Here is a 27,947-nt window from a genome sequence, read left to right on the forward strand (position 1 = left end):
GGCCATCCCCCTGCATCTGTGCCTCCCTCTTCTGTCTCTTGTAAGGACACCAGACATTGGGTTTAGGTCCCCCTGAATCTAGGATGAGCTCATCTTGGAAGACTTACCTCAACCACAATTTCCTCTTTTCCAAGTAGGGACCCCGTCACGTGTTCCAGAGCTTAGGACGTGGACACGTCTTTTTTTTGGCGGGAGTGGGATGAGGCACCCTGTTCAAGCCCCTGCACCTTTAGGTCATTACTTCCTGACCAGGTAAAGACATTCAGACTTTAGGACATGTACACACATGCTCGTGCTTGCACAGTGTGATCCCCAGTGAGGACTCATGTGTTTCTTTGGCATGTCGGGGATGCGTGAGTATCCGTAAGTCTGAGTAACTCACAAGCATTCACTCCTGCAATGTCTGCAGAGCCCTAAACCGTGGCTCACGCTTAAATGTGGGAGGTGAGGGTGCAAAATGGTGCAGCCACTGTGGGAAGCAGTATGGCGATTTCTCAAAATGTTAAACACAGAATTACCAAGTGACCCAGCAATTTCACTCCCCACTGTGCACCCAGAGAAAGTTAAAGCAGGAACTCAAACAGATGCTTGTCCACCAACCTTCAGAGCAGCATTATCCACAATATCCAAAAGGTGGAAGCAACCCAAGTGTCCACCAAAAGACGGGTGGATAAACAGAGTGTGGTCTAGCCGTGCAATGGAATGTTATTCAGTCATAAGAAGGAATGAAGCTCTGAAACATGCAGCAACATGGATGAACTTTGGTGAAAACAGGCTGAGTGCAGGAAGCCATTCACAAAAGTCACATATCGTGTGAATCCACTCATAGGAAATAGGTAGACTGTGCAATTCTTTGAGACAGCGTAGATTCAATGCAACCAGGGAAGGGGGAGCTTTTGCTTGGTGGGTATCGAGTGTTTGTAAATAAAAATTAATAAATAAAGGAAGGTTGAGTCTGGGGGTGATCCAGGATCCCCCGAGGCTGCAGCCCCCATTTCAGCAGCCCTGTGACCTTCTCCTCCGAGGCCAGCACCGATCGGTCCGCTCCCCTGCGTCACCGGGAGCCAAGCCGCCATCTTCTCCTCTAGGCCCTTGCAGCTACCTCGGGACTTGTCTCCCGTGCACCCCCCTTCTGCACATGGCAGCTGTGGGCCCCCCTTAAAAATAACCATCAGATGGCGGCACTTTCCCCAGTTTAAGGTCTCCTGTGAGCTTCTCGCCCCACGACCGGGACCCCTGATCCTGGCCCCCAGCCCATCTCTCACTCATCTCATCCTGCTCTCCCCAGTGGACACACCTCAGCTCTAACCCCCAAGCTGGGTTCTGTGGGACACTCCTGCCGTGGAACCCTCACCCTGCCTGGACTCTCTGGCCTGGGCCCCCTCCCCACATTTGCAGGGCTGGGTCATCCTAGTCCTCTGGACCCCCTTCCAGAACCACCCAGCCACTCTCAGCCTCAGCGTGGAACCCAGGCCTCTGCAGAACTCACTCGGCAACACTTGCTGCTTGTCTCACATACACACGCACACACAATGCATGCACACTTCACACACATGCACGCACATGTGTGCACATACTCACACGCGTGTGCACACGTGCACGCAACCGCATGCACACACATGCACGCACATGCACATACCCACAGATGTACACATGTGCATGTGTGCACACACCCACATATGCATGTGCGTGCACACATGCATACACACACATCCACATGCACACCCACACACCCATACACATGCATGCACAAGCACCCACATGCATGCACACGCACCCGCACCCCCACACATGCACACACCCACACATGCACACATGTGCACACACACAGGCATGAACAGCCATGTGCACACATACACATGCAGGTACGCACACCCACAGTCATGCACACACACACATACCCCCGCACACACACACATGCACATACACACCTGATGGGAGCTCAACTTCTGTACACAGCAACTTGTCAATATCCAGAACCACTGCTATCACTAAATATCTGGAATTAAAAACATTCCTGTTAATAGTGTTTATCTCTGGGTTGCAGAATTACTGGCAGGTTTTGTTTTCTTTATACTTTTTCTTTATTTCCCAAGTTTTCTCCAGTCAGTATTTTTTACTTTTACAATCAGAATGTACTATGAGTTTTTAAATTACACAGTGATTTAAATTACAACCCTGGCTACTGGAATTACAGCTACGTGTCCTTAAGAAAAGTCTGCCTTTCACCTGTACACTGGGACTCAGATGTGGGTCTCAGCAGAGACAAGCAGCTCCTGCCACCTTCAGCACCAGCCCCGTCTGCCGACTTACTTCAAATTGTGCTGACTGAGAAAGAAGAAGGAATCACATCTGAGCTGTTAGAGTTTCTGCCTCATTTAAGTTTGGGGGGGAAAGTATGTCATAGCAAAGTGCTATATGTAAGGTTTATTTAAAGTGAAGAATGATCCAGAAAACTAGTTTTTCCTTAGAGAAAAATTTATAAATTATTTTATAGAGCCACACATTTCTGAGTATAGCCTTGTTGTCTTCCAAACTTACCTATATCCTTTTCCAAACTAATTTTAAAGTTAAATATTTTAATATTAATTTTTATTTAAAACTTGAGGGTGGCATTATTTGAAATTTGGAAGATAGAGAAAATATTTTTTAAAATCACCTATTAACATGACCATGCCAACACAAAAACTATTTTCATTTTTGCATATTACTTTTCAGTGTGTTTCAAAGGATATTTTTATACTGTGTAAGTTTGGGGGTTTTTGCTTTTTTGTTTGTTTTTTTGTTTGTTTGTTTTTGCTGTTTAGCTATTTTTGTTTATATAACAAATGTACTTTCCACGGTGCCTCATATTCTTCATTCTTATCATTTATATTGTTGCCTAATTTCCTGAGTAAGTATACCATTAGTCCTCCAACTATTTTCTATTGTTGTCCATTTAAACTGCTTTTCATTTTTCACAGTGACGTTTGGGCTCAGAGCAAAGTGCGTAAAAGGGACTTTCTGTGTGGTTTTGCGGCCTTGTCCTGCTCTCCCACACGCCCTGTGGGTGAAGGGTGGATCCCCCGTGGGCGAAGGGTGGTTCCACCGTGGGCGAAGAGTGGTTCCGCGGTGGTCACTCACCGTCCCGGGGGACAGAGGAGACCCCACGTGGGTACTGGATATGCGTGTGTGCACGTTTCCTGCGGCCGCTGCAACAAATTCTGTCAATCTGGGTGACCTCAAACAGCAGAAACTTATCCTCCCACAGCTCTGGAGACCAGGAGCAGCTCCCAGGGAGGCCCCTTCCCTCCGGGGGCTCCCGAGGAGGCCCCTCCGCCTCTCTCCCTGCCCCTGGAGTGGCCGGCCACCCTCCATGGTCCTGAGCTTGTGGCCACATCACTCCATACTGTGCCGTGCCCCACGCGGCCACACCCCTGCATCTGTGTCCTCTTCTTGTCTCATAAGGACACAGCACTGGATTTGGGGCCCACCCCAAACCCAGGAGGACCTCATCTGGAGATCTTAACTAATCACATCTGCAGAGTCCCTATTTCCAATGAGGAAGTATTCCCAGTTCCCAGGCCCCGGGGGACGTGAACTCGGGCCACACTCCAACCCAGGGCAGGTGGCACCGTTGGGGTGCAGGGCCTCATGCTCACATTGGCTGCCAGTGAAAGGCGGGGAGCCCACCCACTCGGGAAGAAGCCAGGACACCACGCCACTCACTCCTGGTGCCGTGTAACTGCCAGCAGCAGAGACAAGGGGTCACAGGGTCTGCCCGTGGCCAGGGGTCACAGAAAGGAGAGGTTGGGCAGATGTGTGGATTTCACTGGGAAAACCCCCAGGAAAAGCCCAGGGAGCCCATGGCTGGGGTGTCCAGTCAGCAGAACCATCCCTCAGGAGGCAGATGGGCCTGGACTCACACCTCACACACCAAGAGCAGCTTTCTGTGAAAGAGTCCTGCTCTACGAGCTCAGGACCTGCTGTGGGAACGTTCCCCGCATTCGCTCATTGGATCCTCCCCTGAACCCCGCGAGGCCAGCGCTCTGGAGAGGGTAAGTCGCCCATGAGGAAATTGAGCATGACAGAAGCTAAGGTGGGGCCCTGGTCACCAGGGAGGCAGCAGAGCCACCACGGGCTGATTTTCCCCTTTGAGGGTGAACTGTTTCATCGCAGCGATATCACAATACCGAAAGATGGAAACACCCCAGATCCACCAGTGGATAAGAACAGTGTGCTACATAAACAGGATGGAGTTGATTCCAAAAGAAATGAAGTTCTAATGCAACCTGGATGAATCTTAACAACATTCTGCTGAGTGAAAGAAGCTGGACACAAAAGGTCACATATCATTTGATTGCATGTCTATGAGAACTACAGAGTAGTAAACCCATCGTTCTGGTTTCCTAGCTGTTAAAACAAGCACCACACAGTGGTTTGGCTTAAACAACAGGAATGTATGGGCTCATGATTTCGGGAGCTAGAAGGCTTGTTTACACCCAGTTTGCTGTCTTCTGACTGGCTGGAAACGTTTCGGACTCCTTGGCTTTTCCATCAGGTGGCATGCACATGGCGGTGTCTTCTTTCTCTTTTGGGTTCTGCTGACTTCACTCTTTGGCTGCTCCGCGTGGTTCTTCTTCCACGTCCAATTTCCTTTGTTTAGGATTTCACCCATGTTGGATTAAGGCCGCCCTCCTTCAGTGTGGGCACTGAGCTAAGGACATCGTCCAAGGTCCTATTTACACATGGTTCACATCCACAGGACCAGGGGTTGGGACCCAAACGAGACTTTTATGGGGAATATGAGTCAATCCCCAACATCCTAGAGACGAAAAGCATATTCATGGCTGCTAGAAGCTGGGGGTGGTGGAGAAAGACCCTTACTGATTTTACTGGTACAGGGTGAAGAATCATTTCAGTGCAAAAAAAATGTCTTCGAAATAGAAACCAGGGATGGTTGCACAACATAAAAATGTAGCACCTACCAACAAACCGGGCAATTTAAAATGGTTACTTCTACTATGTAAATTTAACTTCAATAATAAAAATTCTGAAATAAACTACAAAGAAAGTGAATTATTCTTCCCATTTTCATCGTTTGGTCATACACAGTAGAAAGCAATTTATTAAACAACAATTCGGTGATGTCACTTCCTGTGTCTGCAGGGACGAGGGTGGGGGTCAGGGTCACAGGAGATCACCCGATGATGGGCGTCCCCACGTCCAGGTCACTGCCCCCTGTGATGTCACTTCCCGTGTCTGCAGAGTGAGCTGTCTCCCTGGCCCCAGTGCACACAGGGACAACAGCAACCCCCGGATGTGGCTGGGGAGCACCCACCTGTGCGGGGGAACCCGGAGGGACAGCCCCTTCCATCTCCAGACACACCCCAGAGAGCCACCCTGCATTTCCTAAATCAGCTTCTCTGAGAACGCTTTCATTTATTGGTGTTGGAAGGAAGAGTCCTTAATGCCCAGCATCAATGGAGAAACTAACAGTTGCAGATGGAAAAGGCATTCTAAATGAGCTCATCAATGGGCCGTGCTTAATTAGCTGTATGGATGATGTTTATTATCATCAAGAGCAGTAACATCGATTGAGTTACAGCATGTTCTGAAGACAGAAAATGCCTCTTGTTTGTGCTTTTTTTATGCCTTTGAAAAAAAAACTTTTTACTTTGACATAATTTCAAACTTACAAGACAGTTGTAAAAATACTAGAAAACCTCCAGAGAAAATGTCAACATAGCCCCACCCCCAGATCCACCCATTTAGCATTTTGCCACATTGCTGCCATGGAACACATGGCCCTATAATCTGTTCTGCTAATTCCAGCCTTGGACTTTTTTCATTTTCAGCTCCTAATTTGCAACCTGGCCCAGTTTCATGCTCCATGACACAGATAGACCGCTGAAGTTTCTCTCGGTACCCCAGAAGTCCAATTTTCCACGACCTTTCACAGCATGGCTGTTTACATATAATGATGTGCTTCTAATTTTCAATGCCTAAAATGATTGAGACCTTCCGTTTTCCTACCTCCTCCTTAGGCCACACTTCATGATCTCATTAGGCCACCAGCGTTTCCACATTTCCCCCACGGACACACACTTCTTTGCGTGTTGTAATCGTCCACGTAAATCGCATCAAGCGGCCTGCACCTTTGCCCTCAGCCTCTATTGCATTTCACATGCTCTCACTTACATTAATTCTTGATTTTTGACCATGCTTCTTGCAATGGAGGTGTCATTGGTAAGGTAATAAGAGCAAGCCTGTTCTCCACGACGTAATGTGCATTTCCTCACCTTGTGAGGATATTGAATAGACTTCATTATTTTTTTTCAATACAAGAGTGAATTCCACCATTTGATTACTGAACCAGCAGCGTTTCCACATGCCATCCATCACCCTGACCACTGCAAAATGCTGAATATTCAGATTAAATTGGAACTTTTTCCCTATGAATAAGGAATTTGATTCTATTCTATAATATACACTGTCTCCAGGGAAAGAAAATTGAGTTGAAGGTCACTGAAGGCAAGTAAGAAAATTGTATTATCCAAATACAAAATTCTTTTCCTTATCATCAAAATGTGAGGCAGATTGTTGCTCAGATGTGGCCCTGTCTCTCTGGCTAAGCCAACTTGAAAGGTGAAATCACTGCCCTCCCCCCTACATGGGATCAGACACCCAGGGGAGTGAATCTCCCTGGCAACGTGGAATATGACTCCCGGGGAGGAATGTAGACCCGGCATCGTGGGACGGAGAACATCTTCTTGACCAAAAGGGGGATGTGAAAGGAAATGAAATAAGCTTCAGTGGCAGAGAGATTCCAAAAGGAGCTGGGAGGTCACTCTGGTGGGCACTCTTACGCACACTTTAGACAACCCTTTTTAGGTTCTAAAGAATTGGGGTAGCTGGTGGTGGATACCTGAAACTATCAAACTACAACCCAGAACCCATGAATCTCGAAGACAATTGTATAAAAATGTAGCTTATGAGGGGTGACAATGGGATTGGGAAAGCCATAAGGACCACACTCCACTTTGTCTAGTTTATGGATGGATGAGTAGAAAAATAGGGGAAGGAAACAAACAGACAAAGGTACCCAGTGTTCTTTTTTACTTCAATTGCTCTTTTTCATTCTAATTATTATTCTTGTTATTTGTGTGTGTGTGCTAATGAAGGTGTCAGGGATTGATTTAGGTGATGAATGTACAACTATGTAATGGTACTGTGAACAATCGAAAGTGCGATTTGTTTTGTATGACTGCGTGGTATGTGAATATATCTCAATAAAATGATTAAAAAAAAAAAAAATGTGAGGCAGAGCCGTGGGGGAAAAGGGGGTCAGGAGAGAATTCAATTAGAGATGAAAATGGAAAAGGTGCATTTTTCAACTCACCTTTTATTTTTTCAAACAAGAAGCACCAACGAGCACATGGGACAAAGCGGTATTTGTCAGGGGCTTTAAGTGTCTTCCAGATGGAGCAGGCAGCAGTCTCGACGCGTTAAAAAGAGTCAGTAAAACGTGTACGGGGCCGAGTGCTTCAGAGGCCAGGCTGCTCCCTCACTCCGGGGAGCTCATGGAAACCCAGGAACACCAGGTAAAGCTGACCGCTGAGACCCTTCCCTCTGGGGTTCTCAGACACGCATTGCCCGTTCCTGCCACAATTAGTGCCGTAAACGAGCACGTTGCTTGCCTTTGTTCCCAGCTCCTCTCAACTCAAATATTCGCTCGTCAGCTTATGGAACTACGTTTCAAAGAAGACATACATCACGTGGAGGGCTTCTTCTCTGCAAAGTGCAGACCCAGAACTACTTTTTAGAGATTTAAACTCTGTCCTCTCTTAGGGGCTCAGGTGTGAGATATTCTTTGTTACTTTGGTAGAAGGGTTAATCCTCTTTGTACCTGTGCCCAGCTTTTAAAATAAACAGTTTACAAAACGCGCTTGTTAGGCAGAGTTTCTCAGAGCATCCTTGGAGGGCCCTGTCCACCAGGCTGGACGAACGTTCAGATCCCTGAGCCTCACCCCGACAGGACCCCCCATTTTAAAAAGCACCTGGAGCATGGGTTTCCAGTGGCTATCGAAGCGAAGTTCCACCACCCAGTGGCTGGAGACAACAGAAGTTTGTTCTCTCGCCATTCTGGAGGCCAGAAGTCAGAAATCAAGGTGTGGTCAGGGCCGCGCTCCCTCTGGGGCCCCTTCCTGCCTCTCCCAGCTCCTGGGGGCCTCCAGCGTCCTTGGCTTGTGGCTGCATCTCCCCAGTCTCGGCTCCCCCTTCCCACGAGCTCCTTCTCTGCCTCCTCTGAGCGTCTGTTACAAGGACCCTTGTCCTGGATTAGAGCCCACCCAGGTTATCCAGATCATCTCGTCTGGGGATCCTTGACTCAATCACACCCGAAACACCCCTTCCCCAGATGAGTCCCGTTGGCAGCTCCAGCACGAGGACAGATCTTGTAGGGCCAATCCAGGGGTGGTGCAGGAAGCAGGAAAGAGTCGGCTCCCTGAGAACAGTTTTCACTCTTCACAGGAGTCTCTGGGCTTGGCCGGGGTGGCTCAGGCCGGCTTTACGCTCACCTCATGCAAAGCCCCATTGAGACACCTGTTGGTTTTCCTCAAAGGCCTTGGTTTCCTCATCAGAAAATGGGATTGCTTGATCAGGTCAACATCACCGGGTTGTTTTAGAGACTGAGGGCAAAATGACACTCAAACCCTGGAGCACATGAACAGCACTGATGAGTATTACTCCAAAACCTCAACTATCCAAAAGGCACCAGAGAAGCCAGAAGCAGAAAAAAGGCTCTGTGAACTCAAAACGAGAATCACGATGCTGTGTGCACCCAAAACAAGAATCAAGACGTTCCGTGCACCCAAAACAAGAATCGTGGCATCCTGTGCAGTTAGTTGTAAGAAAGCACATCTTAGTTTGCCAGGCTGCTATGAAGGATGCCACCTGACGGGTTGGCTTAAAGAATCAGAGCTCATCAGCTCCCGGTTTCTAGGCTAGACGTCCCAAATCAGCCTCAACAAGACAGGCTTTCTCCCCGGAGTCTGTGGCGTGCAGGCGCTGACTCTCCCTGGTCCACGGGCTCTCTTCCTTGCATCCCTGCCCCTCACATGGCGCTCTCTCCCTTTCTCTCTCTCTCTCTTTCTCCCCATCCTTGTGTATGTTCTTCTGCTGACACCGACCTCTCCCTAACTCTGGCTTCCGGTGTCTTTTCTTCCCAAGGCTTCGAGTCACATGGATTACAACCACACCCATCAGGTGGCCACACCTTAACCAAAACAGCACCTTCAGGTGGGCGCATTACAGATAAACTCACACCCTCAGGAACGCACATCAAGGTGAAGCGCGTGTTTGTCGGGGTTCATAATTCCATCTTCCACGGAGTACATCTGCCCGATTGTGGGGTTCGGCTCCAACGGCCTCTGCCAACACCCCTCCGGACTCTCCCTCTTGGCTTCGTTTCCTGATTCTTATTCCCACTCAGGTTTCTTCCTTAGCTGCTGCTTCCTTTTTCTCTACTGAAGTGCTCCTTTTATTTGCTTTTATCTTTTCTTTCATTTTTTTGCATTTTTTAAATCAAGGTGAAGTTGACATAACAAAATTAACCATTTTTAAGTGAACAATTCAAGGCATTTAGTACATTCACAAAGCCATGCAACCACCCCACTGTCCAGTTCCCACACATTTTCTTCACCCCCAAGGAAACCCGTCCCCATCAGCAGCCACTCCCCAAGCCTGGTAACACTGATCTGTGTTCCGTGTCTACAGATTTGCCTCATCTGCACCCTCGATAAAATGGAATCGTGCATTTGTCCTTTTCTGGCTCCTTCCACTGAGCACGATGTCTGCAGGGTCCCTCACGTGTCTGAGAACGCCCCTCCTTTCCAAGCAGAACCACATCCTGCTGCACAGACGGGCAGCACTTTGCTCCATTCACCTGTGGACAGGCTCCTGGGGCTCCCACCTTTTGGCCTCTGTACACCGTGCTGCCGTGAACACGTGTGCACCTGTATTTATTTGACTGCCTGTTGTCGGCTATTTTGGTAAATAACCTAGGAGCAGAGCTGCTGGAACATAAAGCAACTCTAGATTTAACTTGCCAAGGAAATGCCAAGCCCTAAGTGCTTCGTAACCTTTCCAGGACACAGACGCTGTGAAAGCTGGGGGCTTCCTCTCCAGCAACAGAAAGCTACGCTCCATGCCTAACGCAGCATATTGTGAACTTTGTGGTTCCCATTTTGGGTCTCAGAGCCTGTTCTCTGCTGCTGAATCTTGGCTGCTTCATGGAGTTGTGGTTTCTGAGAAGTTCTCGTCACTAATGTTCACGTAGCCAAGCCCCTCCCCAGCTGCTATGGGCCCCTCCTTGTGGGCCTCCCGTCCCTTGCGGAGGAGCTCCCCCGCTTCTGACTGCTGTGGACCCCTCCTCGTGGGCCTCCCGTCCCTTGTGGAGGAGCTCCCAGCCTATTGAAGGCGGCCCCTCCGCCGAATGGGAGCCCCCGCTTCTGGCTGCTGTGGACCCCTCCCCAGAAGCCCTGGGTCTCTTCCAGGTGGCCCTCCGCCCCCCACCAGGCAGACGCGCCCTTTCCCACACTCCCCAGTGGGGGCATCGCTGGGGCTCGGGCAGCAGTGCAAACACGAGCCAGGTCGTCTCCAACCCTCCCCTGCAACCCCGCCGACCTTTAGTCATGAGAAACAGGCCCCCGGTGTTGGGGCGTCGAGAGGGGCTGTTCCAGGGACCCCAGGAAATCAGAGCCCAGTGTAGCAGAGCTGCATGAGGGTGCCCCAAGCCCATTCATGTCGCACTCACCTGGCTCTAAGCACTTGACAACTGTGAACGCACCGTACAGAAAGGGAAACTGAGGCACGGAGAGGGCCGTTGCTTGCTCACAGCCACACACTGTCCACGCACACAGCTGGGCACCCCCAGCCTCCCTCAAGCTTTGTACCCCTCTCTGGGACCCCAAGCAGCCCATGGACCCCACGGTGGCCCTTTGTGTGTCTCCGCCTGGTGCCTCACCCCCTCAGCATCTCGAGGTCCTCTGAGGTCTGTTTCCTGGGTGTTCCAGTTTGCTAAAGCTGCCATTTTGCAAAACACCAGAAATGGATTGGCTTTTATAAAAGGGGTTTATTTGCTTACACAGTTACAGTCTTATGGCGATAAAGTGTCTAAGGTAACACATCAGCAATCGGGTACCTTCACTGGAGGATGGCCAATGGTGTTCAGAAAACCTCTGTTAGCTGGGAAGGCATGTGGCTGGCATCTGCTTGCTCCCAGGTTGCATTTCAAAATGGCATTCTCCCAAATGTTGCTCTTGGGGTGTTTTGTCCTCTCTTAGCTTCTCCGGAGCAAACACTGGGCTAGCATCCCCAAAATGTCAGTAAAAGTCTGCTTTCAAAGGCCATCTTCAAAATGTCTCTCTAAGCTGCAGCTCGTGTGAGTTCCTCTATCTGAGCTCTTACAGGGCTCCAATAAACTAATCAAGACCCAAGCTGAATGGTTGGGGACACACCTCCATGGAAATAGTCTAATCAAAGGTATTACCCACAGTTGGGTGGGTCACATCTCCATGGAAACAGCCTAATCCAAAGATTCCAACCTAATCAGCACTAATACGTGTAGTCCCACAAGATTGCATTAAAGATAATGGCATTTGGGGGGACATAATACATCCAAACTGGCACACTGGGGCATTCCCCCTGCAGGGGGAGGGAAGTCCATTTTGGGGGCTGCCTCCGACATGTCTTAAGTCCCACTGCATTCCCCACTTTAGCCCTAGCAGTGTAAATCGGTCCTTCTCTCTGCCTCCTGCACATACCTTCACTTGCTTCCAGCATTGGTGGGGGGACAGAGACGAGTTGGTCACAGACCCCTGTAGCCAGCCGGTGAGGGCCCCTTAAGATGCTGGGTCGGGATCCTGGGTACCCGTGAACGCGACTGCACGTGGCAAAGGGACGCTGCAGGGGGGTTGTCGGGATGGGGAGATTACCCAGGTTAGCCCTGGGTGCCACCACCAGTGTCCTTAGGAGAGGAAGGAGAGGGAGATGTGATGACCAAGGGGAGACGGCAGTGAGAGGACAGAAGCAGAGGCCGGAGTGGCGCCCTGGAAGATGGAGGAGGGGGTCACGAGCAAGGACAGTGGCACCTCTGCAAGCCACAGAGGGCGAGGACACATTCTCTCCGGAGGCTCCGGAGGAACCCGCCCTGCCAGTACCGTGACTTTAGCCTGATGAAGCTGATTCCAGAACTGTGACCTCCAGAACTGACAGGGAGTAAATCTGTGTTGTTGTAAACCACTAAGTGCTGTTTGCTAAGCAGCCACAGGAGGCCAACACATCTCCTAACACCCCAACTACTTCCTAATTTCTTTCTAGGCTCTCGCCACTCTATCTGATCTTCCCCTTCACTGCCAGAGTGAAATGCCTCAAATGTATGTCATCATTTCAAAGCCAGGCTTGAAAACCTTCTGTGGCCCAGCATTTCATGTATCAGTCGGCTATTGCTGTGTAACAATCACCCCCAAACTCAGTAGTTTAAATAAAAATCACTTATTCTCATTATCCATCTGCACCCTGGCTGCAAGGGCTTTCTTAATCTTTTGTTGTCCAACTTAATTCTTAAAGAGCTCTTAATAAAAAGGGTGTTGAAGTCCCACTGATGAGGTTATTTCAAGCCATGGTGTTACCAAGTGTTTCACCACTAAACAACATAATAAGGATCACTGTTTTCCAGCCTCCTAATTTAACTTACTGTACATGAGAATGCCCAGACTTCTTTGCTGGGTACAACCCTTCATGATGGAATACCAAAGGCCCTGTCTACTTCCATTTCTTGTCTTTCCATTTCATACATGTCACTTTCCAGTGTCAATTATCCCTAAAAGCTCAGCATAAACAGCTGCCCCAATGAAGCGTCCCTTCTCTCCCTCCTAGCAAGTTTCTTCTTCTGTGTTAATTTTTCTATTTAAACATCAGCGTTGTTTTGTGCAATTCTGTATTGCATTATATAATCACAATATCGCATTATTTAATTACCCACTCCTTAAACTCTGTCTTTGAGGTGATGAGCTGTGATTTATTTATTTATGTCACTGGCTTGTCATACATGCTCCTAAGACAGAATCCTGATGAGTTAATTGTGCTTTGTTCCAGTCTGTAAATAAACTAAAAGAGAAAACACTGAGAGACCAGGCCAGCTGGTAGCAAGAGTCACATCTACTGAGAAGCACTAAGGCTGCTGTCTGTGCACGAGCACTGAAAACCAGACCCAGGGACTGAAAAGGCACCGTTCAACAGCTCCTTTAGAAAAGGGTCGCGGGAGCTACACAGCCCCAGCCCTCTGGGGACCTGAAAACCAGGGTTTAATCAGTGACGTGGAACCAAGAAAGAAAGTGAACATCTGAAAAAGTTTATAGAAAATAGTAAAAAAATGACACACACACCATTTCTTTAAAAACTCTTTCCTTGTTAATGAAAGTGTGAGGGCAAATTGCTTTTAGCATTTGGGATTTTTCAGCCCTCTTAGTTTGGTTAGAATGGCTATGAATCAGTTTCATTTTTCCTCTATTGTTCAAAACGCTTATCTTTCTTTTAAAGCTTATCAAAACAAATGCTAACAATATAAATTAGTTTTGTAAAATTTCCAGGTCAATCTGGCATTTTACTGGAACGCTACTGCTTAGACAGGAAGCCTTTAAGGGATTTTTTGCTCTCTGTCCTGGTTGCAGAGGAACATGGGATGGAAGTAATGACCACAAAACGCTATCTGCTGGCAAGGCCTTCAAAGGCCTCTTGATCCGTCTTTCCGTCTGTCGCCAAGTATCGCCGAAAGCGACCCTGCCTTCCACGAAGGGAAACACGGTTGCGCAGGTCCTGGTTTCGAGGCCGGAAGGACACGGGAGAGGGTTCCCCAGGACCAGGACGAGGAAACGCGCCCGCGACAGCGAACGGAGTGCAGCCACGGTCGGCTCCCCGCTCCGCTCCACCTTCAGGGAATAGACAGGCAACGACGGGGGAAGGAAGACGTTCCACAGCTTCAAAGTCTTACCAAAGGAAGTGTTATTGAGCAGCAAATGAAACCAAATACGGAAAAGAAATTTAAAAAAAAAAGCAAAGGGAAGGAAATAAAAATGAGGAAGGGAAAGCCAGAGCTAGATTTCATAGATATTGACAGGATAAGTCCGTCAGAGAACCTTAACACACGACTTTACTGAACGCCTCGTCAGCTATTTGGGGAGAAACTGACTTGAGATCAAACACATATTTGCAGCTATTCAGGAGCTCTGTTTTAATGGGAGAAACAGAGATGAACAAAAGAAAAACTGGGTTTGGTTGACCATAACGTGGCAACTGTAAAGTCAATCACTCTTTGATCTCAAGCTGCGCAAACGAAAACAGTTGACGCTCTGGCCAGGCCGGGACAGAGCTCTGACCCGCAGGACACCTTGTCAGCTGTGAGAACTCAGGTGTGCCCTGGGCCCTTGTTAAAAGGCAGGTTAGGATCCAGGGGCCGGGTGGGGCCTGCGGGTGTGCATTTCTAAGCTGCTGGGGTGGGCTGCGCTGCAGGTGCGGGTTTGTGCTTCCAGGGCGCTGTGGCCTGGAAGGCACCTGGGCTCAGGTGGGCAGAGAATGGAGCGGTCACTGTCCTCTCCCACGTCCACAGGAGAACAGACAGAAAACAGACTCAGCCCTGGGCCCACTCCCCAGGCAGCATGCTCCGGAATCCTCCTCTCCCACCTGCAGCCCTCCCCTCCTGGCCGGCCCAGCCCCGTCCGTGCTTCGGGGACAGCTTGGGTGGCAGACGGGCAAGGCAGAGCCTCCCACCTGCTCGCTTCAGCCTGGAGGGGTGCAGTGAGCCGGACCCCACTGCTGTTTGGGGGCGGCTGTGTCCATCCCTGGCTCTGCCAGCCAGGCCTTGGGTCCACAGCAGCTCTTTGTCCTCCAAGGTTGAGTATCTGTGTCCTTCGAGGCAGCAGCGTGGGCTGAAGGGGCTTCTGTTTCTCTCCCCGGCCTATTTCTGGCCTGTGGGCAGCACCACAAGCCCTGCCTTGGCCTTACGAATGCCCCAGATGTATAAAGCTGTCTTGTGCAGGGCTCAAAAAGGCCTTTTCCTAAAAAACCACACTGAAGAGTTTAACAGTGGCTTACAGCTTACTGGTCAGCCCAGAGTGAAAAGCAGATTTGTTCCCTGAAAAGATCTCTGTATGTGATAAACTCAAATAGCGATCTCTGTTGACGCTTCCCTCCAGAATCACGGCTTTGTGCGCTCAAACATGTGCTGCCCAATTAGTAAAAAAGCTGCACAGAATCCCTACTCCCAGCTCTCTCATGACCAAATATGTGTGGATTTTTACTCCAATCATAAAACACAACCCTGGCTTTAAATCACTGTCACACAAAATAAAACCAGTACTTTTAAGAGTTACTGAGGGGGTCTGATGACTACTGCCCCAAAGTAGGAAAGCCCAGTTTATAAAACCCTTTAGAAGGGGGAAGACCAGGTTAAAACTTTTTGTAAAGTTATGTCTGTCTAGCAATGCATAAGAAAAAGAAAAAACCTCACAAAATAAAAGATCTAAGAAGGAGAGAGGGCACATTTCTGCAGTGGAAAAGGCGATGTCAACTTTATTCTGATTAGGTGACAGTTAAAAATAAAAGTATACAGTGAAATAAGCTAATACTAGGACAAAAGGCGATTTAAGTAACCAACTTAACTGCTCACAAATTAGATTTGCTTTTTGGCAATTGCAAAAACTGTTCATTCTCACGGTAAAATGAGGCCCCTTTCCCAGGAAGGATTTTGCAGAGACCCCTCCCCACATCTGCACGCGCGGTTCTGCTGCTGCCCGATGCATGAGTCATCAACTGCTCAGAGAAACTCCCACAATCTCCTTTAATCTTTTATTTTAAACATCAGCGTCCCCACCCCCCACCAGATTAGGGGTCTCCAGAGTAAATTCTCAGGCAGCCTGCTTCGTTCGCAAGCAATGCGCTGCAGTCGCATAGAGGTTTTTCCACTGACTTTAAACTTTAAAGGACCCAGCTCATTTCCCCCAACATTCTATCAACAACGTCTGCACGCCAGCGCATACTGTGCTTTGCAGAACCCTGAGGTTGCCCCACTTCACAGAGACTCTGCAGCCGCAGGCCCCGCGAGTGCTCGGCCCCGCGAGTGCTCGCCGCCGTCCTCGGCGGGCACGCACCGCGCATGCTCAGTCGGCCAGCCTCCCGCTCGCTCCCGGCAGCCACACACAGCGCATGCCCACACCTCCGCGGCCCTAAGGTTGCGTCGTCCGCGGGGCCGCGCCGCTGGGGAGCCAAAGGACGGCAAAACCTGGGGGTTCGGCCCGCCACTCCCGTCCCCGACGTCCCAGCCCCCCAAGCCCCCCGAGTTCCCCGGCCGAGGCCCGGGCCCGCCTCGCGCAGCCGAGTTGCCTCCCGCGGCGGGGCCGTGCGTGTCGCCGCGATGACGCCATGAGCGTGGTGACGCGCGACGTCGGCGACAGCGTGTGGGAGCGCGGCCGGCGCGCCCATTTTGAAGCTGCCCGGGGCAGTCGCGGGCCTCGCGGACCCGTCCCGCCGCCGCCGCCGCCGCCGCCTCGGTCCTCGCCGCCCCCGCCGCCGCCGCCGGAGCCAGGGAGGGGCGCGGGGGCCCCGGGCGGGAGGCAGCGAGGCCGCGGCCATGCCTCCCGGCAAGGTGCTGCAGCCGGTGCTGAAGATGAAGGTGGACGAGCTGTTCCTGCGCTGGCTCAGCGAGGCCAGCACGCAGGCCATGCTCCGGGACTGCCTGCGCAGCGTCCGCGCCCCCGCCGGGGCCCTCGTGGGCAGCGGGGACTCGGGGCGCCCCGGGCCCTCGGCCGCCGCCCCCAAGCCGCACGCGCCCCAGAAGCCGGCGGCCCCCGCGCTGCCCCTGGGCGCCGCGTCCAGCCCCCGCGGCGGGCCGCACGCCCGAGGAACGCGCAGATCCGCGGGCACCTGAGGAGTAAGTCCCTCTTCCTTCTAGCACGTCCACAGGTAACTCCGGCCGCACCCTCCACGCGCGCTCGGTGGGGGCCGAGGCTGGGGACAGGCTGCGGCAGGCCTTTGGGCTCTGCCCCGCCGCGGGAGTCCTCGGTGTTGACAAACTGACCGTCACGGTTTCACTCCCAAGGTGGTCCGGTCTCGGCCTTTCCTCGGTCGGTTACCCGCTTCTCAGTAGTTTCTTCCTCTGGGCTTATAGGGGTTTCTCCCTTACTTGTCTGCTGGTGAGTCGGCAGCAGTGACAGCTGGGCAGCAGTGCATTTAAAAAAAAAACAGGGCAGGTGCTTTCCTTCCCCACTGTGTCAATTATGGTCATTAACCTCCAGGTGTGCTAGGAGAGGGTGTGTTTTGCTCATATTGTATACCTCGAATATTTATAAGGCCTGAAACATGAAAGGTACTCTTCCAACTTGTTTATAATGATGAGACGTTTTCAGTCCAAGTCTGTTCCCAGCATTAGCACTAAACATGTCATAGGTGGCGTTTACATGGTTTACAGTTTGCAGCCAAAATTTACCTGCTGTTGCTGGGCGAGGAGAGGTGGCTGTCCATCCAAAGAGAACTTGTTGGTTTTAAGTTACTGGTGGTTGTCTAACATGTGGTGATAGATCTAGGAAATTTTCCTGAGACAAGTCTCCGAGGGGAACGTGAACTGAATGAGGTTGCGGGGCTGATGGAAACCTTAGCGACATCTATCTTGGGTTCTGCAGATGGGTCTAGAAAAAGGCCTCCTGGGCCCCAGGGCCCTCCTCTCAGCTTCTGGCCCACACAGGTTCCTGCTAAACTGCAGAACCTTGGCACCTTAGAAAGCCTTACCTGAATCCCTCGTTATGTTGATGAAACAGGTTATGTGAGGAGGACCAGGCCTCAGAAGGCTTTCTCTAGTAATGACATTTTCTCCCTCCTCCCGATGATATTCCTACTCATGGGGGTTAGTAAACATGTCTGAATGACAGAAACCAGACTGCAGTCCGAGGTGAATTCCTGTACTTGGTGAGCCTGTGAGTTCACGTGAATCCACTTCCGACTGGAAATATTCACAGAAGGTGTGCTCTGTGCAAGGAGGGCAAATAGGATGCATGTGAAAAGAATGTGTACCATGCAAAGCAGTCGGTAACCCTTGAGTGATTGGAAATGAGGTTCCTTAGGTGTGCACAGTAGACCGTGGTCATTTCCAGTGGGGGACTTGGAGGAGATTCACGCAGGGTGAGTTGTGGGCTGGCACCTGGGGGCTGCCTTGTCTGGGGGTGGGAGGGTGAGGGGCATGAAGGGAAGGCATTCCAGGATCAGATGAAGAGCAGAAGGTGAAGGTGGGGGTCTGGAGACCTGAGCTGCAGCCGGAGCAGGCCAGCAGCCGGGGCTGTGGGGAGAGAAGCCCGGGCCAGGGGTCCGAGGGCTGGATTGGGCAGGACTCCGACTTCCAGGCTGAGGCTTCTCTCATCTGTTCTCTGCCGATTTTCGGTGCCTTCTGAGGAGCCGGAAACCTGGTGGGCGCCATGTCTCCGCAAGATGAACAAGGCCACCGTGCTGTGGCGTCGTTGGGGTGGGCTATCAGGAGAGGCTCCTGCTTGAAATGATAAGGCTGGAGCCACGTGAGCAATCGGGGGAGCCCCAAGATGGAAGTGGAAGACGAGTCCTGTTCTCTCTGGTGAGAGGAGGTGTCTGAACCCTGGGAGACGCTGGCCTCCCCCCGTCCGTCCGTCCGTCCGAGGGAGTCTCTCTGGGTGAGAGGCAGTGTTTGAACGGGGCCCTGGGATACGTGGGTTTCTGACCATCTGTCTGTCCAGGGGAGTCAGTCTGTCTGGTGATAGGACGTGTCTGATTGGGACCCTGGGAGACGCAGGCTTCTGTCCGTCCATCCGTCCAGGGGAGTCAGTCTGTCTGGTGATAGGAGGTATCTGAACAAGGCCCTCGGAGACCCTGGCTTCTGTCTGTCCATCCAGGGGAGTCTGTCTGGGTGAGAGGCGGTGTCTGAACGGGGCCTTGGGAGACAGGGCTTCCGTCTGTCTGTCCAGGGAAGTTGGTCTGTCTGGTGAGAGGAGGTGTCTGATGGGGCCCTGGGAGAGAGGCAGAATCTGGTTCTCTCATTCAGGCAGAAGAAAATCTTGAGCAAAGACACGGGTTGGTATGGGCTGTGAGAGACGGTGGTCGGATTCAGTGAAGTCGTACAGATTCTGTATGCTTTCAGGACTGCCAGCTCTCACAGGCTATATATGCAATTGATTTTGTTTAAGGAAATTTTAGTGACCGTTTACGGTCTTCCTCGGTTTTTCTCAGCAGTTTTGTAGTTTTGGTGTTCAGGTCTTAAGATTCCTTTAACTGATTCCTGAGTGCTTTATTCTTTTGATGCTGTTGTGAATGGAATCATTTTCTTAATTTTATTTATGAACGTTCATTGGTAGCATATGGAAATACTATGATCTTATATCCTGTGAACCCACTAAACTTGCTTATTAGCTTTTGTAATTATTGAGAGATTCATTAGGATTTTCTGCACACAAGATCATGTTGTTTGTGAGTAAAAACTTTTACTTCTTCCCACCAATCTGTTTGCCTTTAATTTCTTTTTCTTACCCAATTGCACTGATTGGCACCTCCAGTACCACACTCAAGAGAAGTGGTAAGAACAGACCTCCTTCCCTATTTCCCACTTTTAGGTGGAAAGCTTCAGTTTTATCGCTAAGAATCTATCAATTTCAGGGTTTTGTTTTGTGGATGTCCTTTATCACATTGGAGGAAGGTTCTTTCTGTTCCTAGTTTGTTGAGCATTCTTAACATGAATGCCTGTTGGATTTCATTGTCCTTAATGATCATGTGATTGTTAACTAGTGCTCTGTTAATTGACTTTTAGTCGTTAAACCAATGTTCTTGTTTTCCCTGGATGAACCCCACTGGGACATGGTTAATCCATTTTTTATATGCTGCTGAATTCTAGTTGCTTTTTTTCTCTTTACAAATTATCTGATGAAAATGGTATGTTTGCAGTGAATTGTTAAGTGATGATTTCCTTAATGTGATGATTTCAGAAGAGATTTGCTCCCAATTCATCCCACAAGTTCAGTGTTTGGATGACCTCCCTGCTGTGTCTGACTCAGAATTAAACACGCAGGGCTTCTCATTCCTGTCCGAAATGCACCTCATGGTATTTTTTGGACACCTGTGGTTTGAAACCTTTTCCCCAGTTGTGTTTTCAAAGTACCTCCTGTTTGGAAGATTAGAGGGACAACGTGGCAGACCTTGGACCCCAAATGGAAGCTTAGAATAGGGATAAAAATAAAAGAGAAAGAAAGGAGTGGATCCTGGGTCCTTAAAAAGAGTGCTGGGGGTGGGGGCTGATCCCTTGGGAGAGATGGGCTCAGGGTCAGGGGAGGGAGACAGGAGGGAGAGATGGACTCAGGGTCAGCATCAGGGGAGGGAGTCAGGACGGCAAGATGGACTCAGGGTCGGGGAGGGAGAGACGGAATCAGGGTCAGCGTCAGGGGAGGAAGACAGGAGGGAGAGATGGACTCAGGGTCAGGGTCAGGGGAGGGAGAGATGGAATCAGGGTCAGCATCAGGGGAGGGAGAGAGGGACTCAGGGTCAGGGGAGGGAGTCAGGAGGGAGAGATGGGCTCAGGTTCAGCATCAGGGGAGGGAGACAGGAGGGAGAGATGGACTCAGGTTCAGCATCAGGGGAGGGAGTCAGGAGGGAGAGATGGGCTCAGGGTCAGGGGAGGGAGACAGGAGGGAGAGATGGACTCGGTCAGCATTAGGGGAGGGAGTCAGGACGGAAAGATGGACTCAGGGTCGGGGAGGGAGAGACGGAATCAGGGTCAGCGTCAGGGGAGGAAGACAGGAGGGAGAGATGGACTCAGGGTCAGGGTCAGGGGAGGGAGAGATGGAATCAGGGTCAGCGTCAGGGGAGGGAGAGAGGGACTCAGGGTCAGGGGAGGGAGAGACGGAATCAGGGTCAGCGTCAGGGGAGGAAGACAGGAGGGAGAGATGGACTTAGGGTCAGGGTCAGGGGAGGGAGAGATGGAATCAGGGTCAGCGTCAGGGGAGGGAGAGAGGGACTCAGGGTCAGGGGAGGGAGTCAGGAGGGAGAGATGGGCTCAGGTTCAGCATCGGGAGGGAGACAGGAGGGAGAGATGGACTCAGGTTCAGCATCAGGGGAGGGAGTCAGGAGGGAGAGATGGACTCAGGTTCAGCATCAGGGGAGGGAGTCAGGAGGGAGAGATGGGCTCAGGGTCAGGGGAGGGAGTCAGGAGGGAGAGATGGACTCAGGGTCGGGAGGGAGTCAGGAGGGAGAGATGGGCTCAGGGTCAGGGGAGGGAGTCAGGAGGGAGAGATGGGCTCAGGGTCTGCATCAGGGGAGGGAGTCAGGAGGGAGAGATGGACTCAGGGTCACCATCGGGAGGGAGTCAGGAGGGAGAGATGGGCTCAGGGTTAGGGGAGGGAGTCAGGAGGGAGAGATGGGCTCAGGGTCAGGGTCAGGGGAGGGAGTCAGGAGGAAGAGATGGACTCAGGGTCACCATCAGGGGAGGGAGACAGGAGGGAGAGATGGACTCAGGTTCAGCATCAGGGGAGGGAGTCAGGAGGGAGAGATGGGCTCAGGGTCAGGGTCAGGGTCAGGGGAGGGAGTCAGGAGGGAGAGATGGACTCAGGGTTAGGGGAGGGAGTCAGGAGGGAGAGATGGACTCAGGGTCACCATCAGGGGAGGGAGTCAGGAGGGAGAGATGGACTCAGGTTCAGCACCAGGGGAGGGAGTCAGGAAGGAGAGATGGGCTCAGGGTCAGGAGAAGGGGAAGTTGAGGAAAGGTGAACGCAAGTTTCTGCGGTTTGAACGGGCTCTCTATCATCACCTGGGGTCATTTCCTTGGCTTCTTTGACCACTTTGTTCTGGACGGGGCGCGAGGTTACTGGTTGCTCCTCAGGATGGGGATGGTGTATTGTACCTGTTGGTGTCCCCTGAGACCTGAGGACTGTAGTTGCCCCCCGCGTGGTCCTGGCCCACCGTTGCCATGTAGGAGGGCTGGCGTGAAGCAGTGAAAGGTGCCGGGAGGTCGGGGAGTGATGGGTCCTGGAGAAGCCCTTGGTCTCTCTCTGGGACCCAGACTGGAAGTGGAAATAGAAGGAGGCGGGCTGGGCTGTGGGGTGGGCTCCAGACGGTGGGCTTATGTTCTAATGCTCAGGTGGGGGGAGCTTGTGGTGTGGTGGCGGGAGGCAGGGGGTGAGGGCTGGAGGAAAGGCGGGGTGAGGCGGGCTCCCCACATCTGTGTCCTGGGGCCATGGACCATTGTGGGCTCACAGGTGGGCTGCCCCAGACTCCTGCTCGCCCCTGCTCAGCCCTGCGTGTTCTCTGCTCGCTCCCTGAACGTCCCTGCACACTCGCTGCACACTCCTGCACATTCCTCGTGTGCTCCCTGTACCTTCTCTGCCTGCTCCCTGCATGTTCTCTGTAGGACCCTGCACGCTCCCTGCAGTTTCCCTTCTCTGCACATTTTCTGCACATTCTCTCTGTGCTCTCTGCACACCCCTGTGCATTCTGTGTGCATTCCCTGCACACTCACTGCACCTTCTCTGCACATTCTCTGCACACCCCTAAGCATTCTCTGCACACTTCCTGCATGTTCCCTGCACATTCTCTGTGTGCTGCCTGTACATTCTCTGCACACCCCTGCACATTCTCTGCATGCTCCCTGCCTGCCCCTGTGCATTCTCTTCTCTGCTCACTCCCTGCACATTCTCTGCACACCCCTGCACGTTCTCTGTGCACTCCCTGCGTGTTCTCTGCATGTTCCCTGCCCGCCCCTGCGCCTTCTCTTATTTGCCTGCTCCCTGCATGTTTTCTGTGTGCTCTCTGCACATTCTGTGTGTGCTCCCTATATGCTCCCTGCACCTTCTTTGCACACTCCCTGCACCTTCTCTGCAAGTTCTTTGTACATCCCTGCATGTTTTCTGCATGCTTCCTACCTGCTCCCTGCACGTTCTCTGTGCGTTCTCTGAATGCTTCCTGTCTGTTCCATGCTCCTTCTCTGCATGTTCTCTGCACACCCCTGCGTGTTCTCTGTGTACTCCCTGCACGTTCATTACCTGCTCCTTGCCTGTCCCTGTGCATTCTCTTTTCTGCATGCTGTCTGCGTGTTCCCTTCGTGTTCTCTGTGCACCCTACACATTCTCTGCATGTTCTCTGCACACCCCGCGTGTTCTCTGCACGCTCCCTGCACATTCCCTGCATGCTCTCTGCACACCCTTGCACGTTCTCTGCACACTTCCTGCCTGCTCCCTCCACGTTCTCAGCACACTCTCTGCAAGTTCTCTGCATGCTCTGAACAGTGTCTCTGCCCCATTTTTCTTCATGGAAAGAGCCCCGTCCCCAAAAGGGGGATGTGAAAGGAAATGAAATAAGCTTCAGTGGCAGAGAGATTCCAAAAGGAGCCAAGAGGTCACTCTGGGGGCACTCTTACGCACAATATAGACAACCCTTTTTGGGTTCTAATGAATTGGAATAGCTAGCAGTAAATACCTGAAACTATCAAACTACAACCCAGAACCCATGAATCTCGAAGACAATTGTATAAAAATGTAGCTTATGAGGGGTGACAATGGGATTGGGAAAGCCATAAGGACCACACTCCACTTTGTCTAGTTTATGGATGGATGAGTAGAAAAATAGGGGAAGGAAACAAACAGACAAAGGTACCCAGTGTTCTTTTTTACTTCAATTGCTCTTTTTCACTCTAATTATTATTCTTGTTATTTGTGTGTGTGTGCTAATGAAGGTGTCAGGGATTGATTTAGGTGATGAATGTACAACTATGTAATGGTACTGTGAACAATCGAAAGTGCGATTTGTTTTGTATGACTGCGTGGTATGTGAATATATCTCAATAAAATGAAGATAAAAAAAAATGTAGCTTATGAGGGGTAGCAGTGTGATTGGGAAAGCCATATGAACCACACCCCCCTTTGTCTAGTTTTTGGATGGATGAGTAGAAAAGTGGGGGAAGAAAAAAAAAAAGGCACCCAGAGTTCTTTTTTACTTCAATTGTTCTTTTTCACTTTAATTTTTATTCTTATTATTTATGTGTGTGTGGCAATGAAAATGTCAAAAGTTAATTTTGGTGATGAATGCACAACTATATAATGGTACTGTAAACGATTGAATGTACGCTTTGTTTTGTATGACTGCATGGTATGTGACTATATCTCAATAAAATGAATTAAAAAAAAAAAAAAAAAAAGAGCCTCATCCCAAGACTGCTCCCTTGTGAGGGAGGTTTTTCTCGCTGGCTCTTTGTCCCGAGCGTAACGCTAATTTAATAGTGTTTCTGTCCTGGCGCGGAGCACTCTGGCAGAGGAAGTCATTGTTAACCAGAACACAGCCGGACTCTCAGGTTTCGTGTTCCGATCTGGAAGGTTTCCTGGTGAAATGTCTTAAATTTCCCGTGTTCTAACACCTGCCCTTGATCTGTGAGGATGTTTCGTTCTGTGGGGTGGGTGTGGGCTGGTCCCTGCACCCCATTCTGCCTTGGGGACGTGTTGGTGCTGTGTTACTGTTGATCCCAACCAGGGTGATCTTCCCAAACCATTCCACGTTCTTCACACGGGGCCTTTGGTGCTACTGGGAATGCTGTGGAGCCGAGCACTCCTCACAGCTCCTCTTCCCAAGCACAGTAGGGGAAGGAGAGGCTCCTGTGCCTTGTTTAAAAGTCCCCAGGCCAGCTGGTTTTCACCATCCCCCTGCCGCCTTTTCCTGTTTTAAATATGACCTCATAGAGTCAACTTACCCAAATGTAAAATGGTATAAAAGCTAAAATTCTGCATACTGTTTTCCCCGTTTTTGAAAAGAAAACCTTTAAGCTTCAGCTTAAGCGTGTCTGTTGAGCTTGTGCCTGTGAAGCAGACCCGGGTTGTTGGTTTTGGCAGCTGCTGCGGGACGCCAAGCTGGCGGCCTTTCTGAACGCGGCAGCTGCCCCCCTCGGAGCCCGGGCGGCTCCCTGCATGAGCTGCTCTCCTGGTTCTCCCTTGTCTCCTACCCTGTGTCTCACCTGCATGGATCTGATCCCTTTGGAGAAAGCGTTTGTTCTCTCTCCTTCTGGGAGTTGAAGCCACGCGCTCCTCTGTGCAGTCTCTTTCCTCCCTCTTTTGTGAGCAGCGGGCCGCCTGAGGGGGCTGGGCCCCGTCAGAGGGCTGCTCGGCCGAGTTAGTCCTCAGAGGCCCTGGGACAGGGGCCCTCCTGACAGAGCGGCTGGCGCGTCCCTTCTGCAGGAAAAGCAGGTCCGGGCCTGGAGTCGGCTCTCCTCTGCTGGCTGCTGAGTGGGAACATTACATGGAGGGGCTGTTACCCCAGGCTGCTGGGGAGCAGGGGCCTCTCTAGGGGCCGCTCCGTGGGGCGGGGGCTGCTCCACAAGGCTGCTCTGGGGAACCAGTGGGGTAGGGGATGCTGCGGTCGCAGTTGACTCGTCTGGGGGGGAGGAGGTGGCGGCCGGTTGCCAAATCCTAGGCTCTCAGGATTGCTTGGAGGGTACCGGCGGCGGGGGCTCTTTCCCGGAGGCGAGGGCGAGGCGGGGGACTGGGCCCGGTCCCCGGCGTAGGCGTGCAAAGTATGGAGGGCGGCGAGAAAGGAACAGGCGGGACACGGTTCTTTTAGGGTGAAGAAGCCAAGAGAGTTTATTAGGGGAGAGTACAAGCTTATATCGGGCGTTTAGAGGGCGGGGTAGCTGTAGAGGTTAAAGGCTTGGATTGGTTCTGAGAGGGCGCGGAGGTTGATTGAAAAGGGGCGAGAGTTGCTCCGGTAACGGTGTCTGGCAACAATGTATGCGCACTGGTGGTGATGGGAGTTGCACTGGCAACGGGGAGTGTCCGGGCAAGATAAGGGGGTGGGGAAAAGGCGGTTCCCTCCGGCAAGCCTCCCCTAACAGTGGTATTTTGGGTGAGGAAATGGGGCCTGCCTCCGGCCTCACTTTCCCAGGCCCGGGGGGCTGCGGAGGGCGCTGTCGCCCGTGCCCACCACCCTCCCCAGGGGCTGATCAGGTCCCCCAGCCCAGGCCCGCCAAGTTGAAGCACGTAATCAGTGTCCCGCAGGATGCTCTGGGGCAGAGGCCTCTCTTGTGGGGCAGGGGCCTCTCTAGGGGCCGCTCCGTGGGGAGGGGGCTGCTCCACAAGGCTGCTCTGGGGAACCAGTGGGGTAGGGGATGCTCTGGGGCAGAGGCCTCTCTTGTGGGGCAGGGGCCTCTCTAGGCGCTGTTCCGTGGGGCGGGGGCTACTCCACAAGGCTGCTCTGGGGAACCGGGGCCGCTTGTGGGGTAGGGGATGCTCTGGGGCAGGGGCGTCTCTAGGGGTTGCTCCATGGGGCAGGAGCCACTCTGGGAGGACGCTTCATGAGGCAGGGGCCCTTCTGGGGGGCCGCTCTGTGGGGCAGGGGCTGCTCTGAGGCTGTCCAGGGGCCCAGGGCCGCCCCGCAGTCCGGGCGCCCGTGTGCCCCCCCCCCCACCGCCTCCGCGGCCATGCCCCCAGCCTGTGGAATGCGCACAGCCCGGGCGGTCCCCAGACCAGCTGGCTGCAGCCTGCGGAGGCCCCCCCGCCCGCCCCACCCTCCCGGGCAGCTGCCGCCGGCCCCTGCTCCGCCCCAGCCCCTAGCCCCATGCGGCCGCCCATGAGAGCCGAGAGCATGAGGATCAGGGAGCTTTCCCTGCGGCAGGACCCCGACCTGAGGCAGGAGCTGGCCCTGCTGGCCCGGGGCTGCGACTTCGTGCTGCCCTCGCGGTTCAAGAAGAGGCTGAAGGCCTTCCGGCAGGTGCAGGTGCGGCCCTTCCCAGGGCGGGGGGATTGTGGGTGCTCGCGGTGCTGCCCGTGGGCTTCGTGAGCGGCCATTGCAATTGTGACCTGGTCAGGTGCCCGGTCTGGTGGGTGCAGGGGCAGCTTTGACCCGGTTCTGCCTGGGAAGAGCCCCGGGGGTTTCCACGCTGCCCCGCGAAACCAGGCATTCCTCCGGAGCGCTGAGTGACTGCGTTAGGAAGACAGGTACTTAAAGAGAGGTGTCGGCCTGTCCTTTCCAGAGAGAGGCTTCGGTCTTTCCTTTTTCTAAAGAAGTTTCTCCCTTTCCTTTCACTGTGGTTTCAGTGCACGTCTCCCAGGCCATATGAGAGGTTGAAACTGTAGAAATTTAGGTGCATCTTTTTCAAGGAGGGTGTGTGCAGAGAGGCTGTACATGCAAATAGATCCACAGGGAAGCTTTACTCGCGTTAAAGCATTAAATGAAACTTTGCCATCCTTGGCCAAGCAGGCAACCTTCCAGCCGCTCGTTGTTTTTGAGGCTTTCTCCAGCTGTTGCTCATGCACACACACACCCCCCACACACACACAGCGCACCCATCAAAAGCGTCCGGCTGGATGGTTTTCAGGAGCCCGCTGCTTTTCAAATCTGTCTGGTCACAAGTGCTGAGAGGACTAAAGTTTGTGTTGGTTCCTCTACTTGTGTGTTTGTTACAAATTAGTTCAGCAGTAACTGGAGTTAAAGTTCCAGGCCTTTCCCCAGCAGTCCCATCTTCCTTCTCTAACTTCATCCTTCTCTAACTCACCCTGGCGTGGCTGTTGGCCTGCCTTGTCCTTAGCTCGCCCTTTGGAGTTAGGGCGTGGGGTCAGAAGGACTGTGGGGAGGAGAGGGCGGCTGCACAGCTGGCAGGGATCAGGGAGGACCGTGGGGAGGAGGGTGCCCACCCAGCTGGTAGGGTCAGGGAGGATTGTGGGGAGGAGGGTGCCCACCCAGCTGGCAGGGGTCAGGGAAGACCATGGGGAGGAGGGTGCCCACCCAGCTGGCAGGGATCAGGGAGGACCGTGGGGAGGAGGGTGCCCACCCAGCTGGCAGGGATCAGGGAGGACCGTGGGGAGGAGGGTGCCCACCCAGCTGGCAGGGGTCAGGGAGGACCGTGGGGAGGAGGGTGCCCACCCATCCAGCAGGGA

The 27,947-nt window shown here is 52.3% G+C and overlaps 1 protein-coding gene across 6 annotated transcripts in view; it reads left to right on the forward strand.

The window, feature by feature from the left end:
• The first annotated feature begins 16,234 nt into the window (after window positions 1-16,234).
• LOC119525855 (serine/threonine-protein phosphatase 2A regulatory subunit B'' subunit beta-like) overlaps window positions 16,235-27,947 on the forward strand; it is a 52,947-nt gene continuing 41,234 nt past the window's right edge. The window contains exon 1 of one of the 6 annotated variants that reach the window (XR_005215033.1): window positions 16,235-16,998. Coding sequence is in view for 3 of the 6 variants with exons in the window: in XM_037824653.1 (XP_037680581.1) it covers window positions 16,459-16,998 (540 nt within the window). In the remaining 3 variants the exon portion in view is untranslated. Of the gene's footprint in view, window positions 16,999-26,613; window positions 26,788-27,947 lie in introns of those variants that run through there. The other 5 variants (XM_037824653.1, XM_037824654.1, XM_037824656.1 and 2 more) reach the window with 5 other exon arrangements.

This window comes from Choloepus didactylus (genome assembly GCF_015220235.1).
Source record: "Choloepus didactylus isolate mChoDid1 chromosome X unlocalized genomic scaffold, mChoDid1.pri SUPER_X_unloc3, whole genome shotgun sequence".
Taxonomy (NCBI): Eukaryota; Metazoa; Chordata; class Mammalia; order Pilosa; family Megalonychidae; genus Choloepus; species Choloepus didactylus.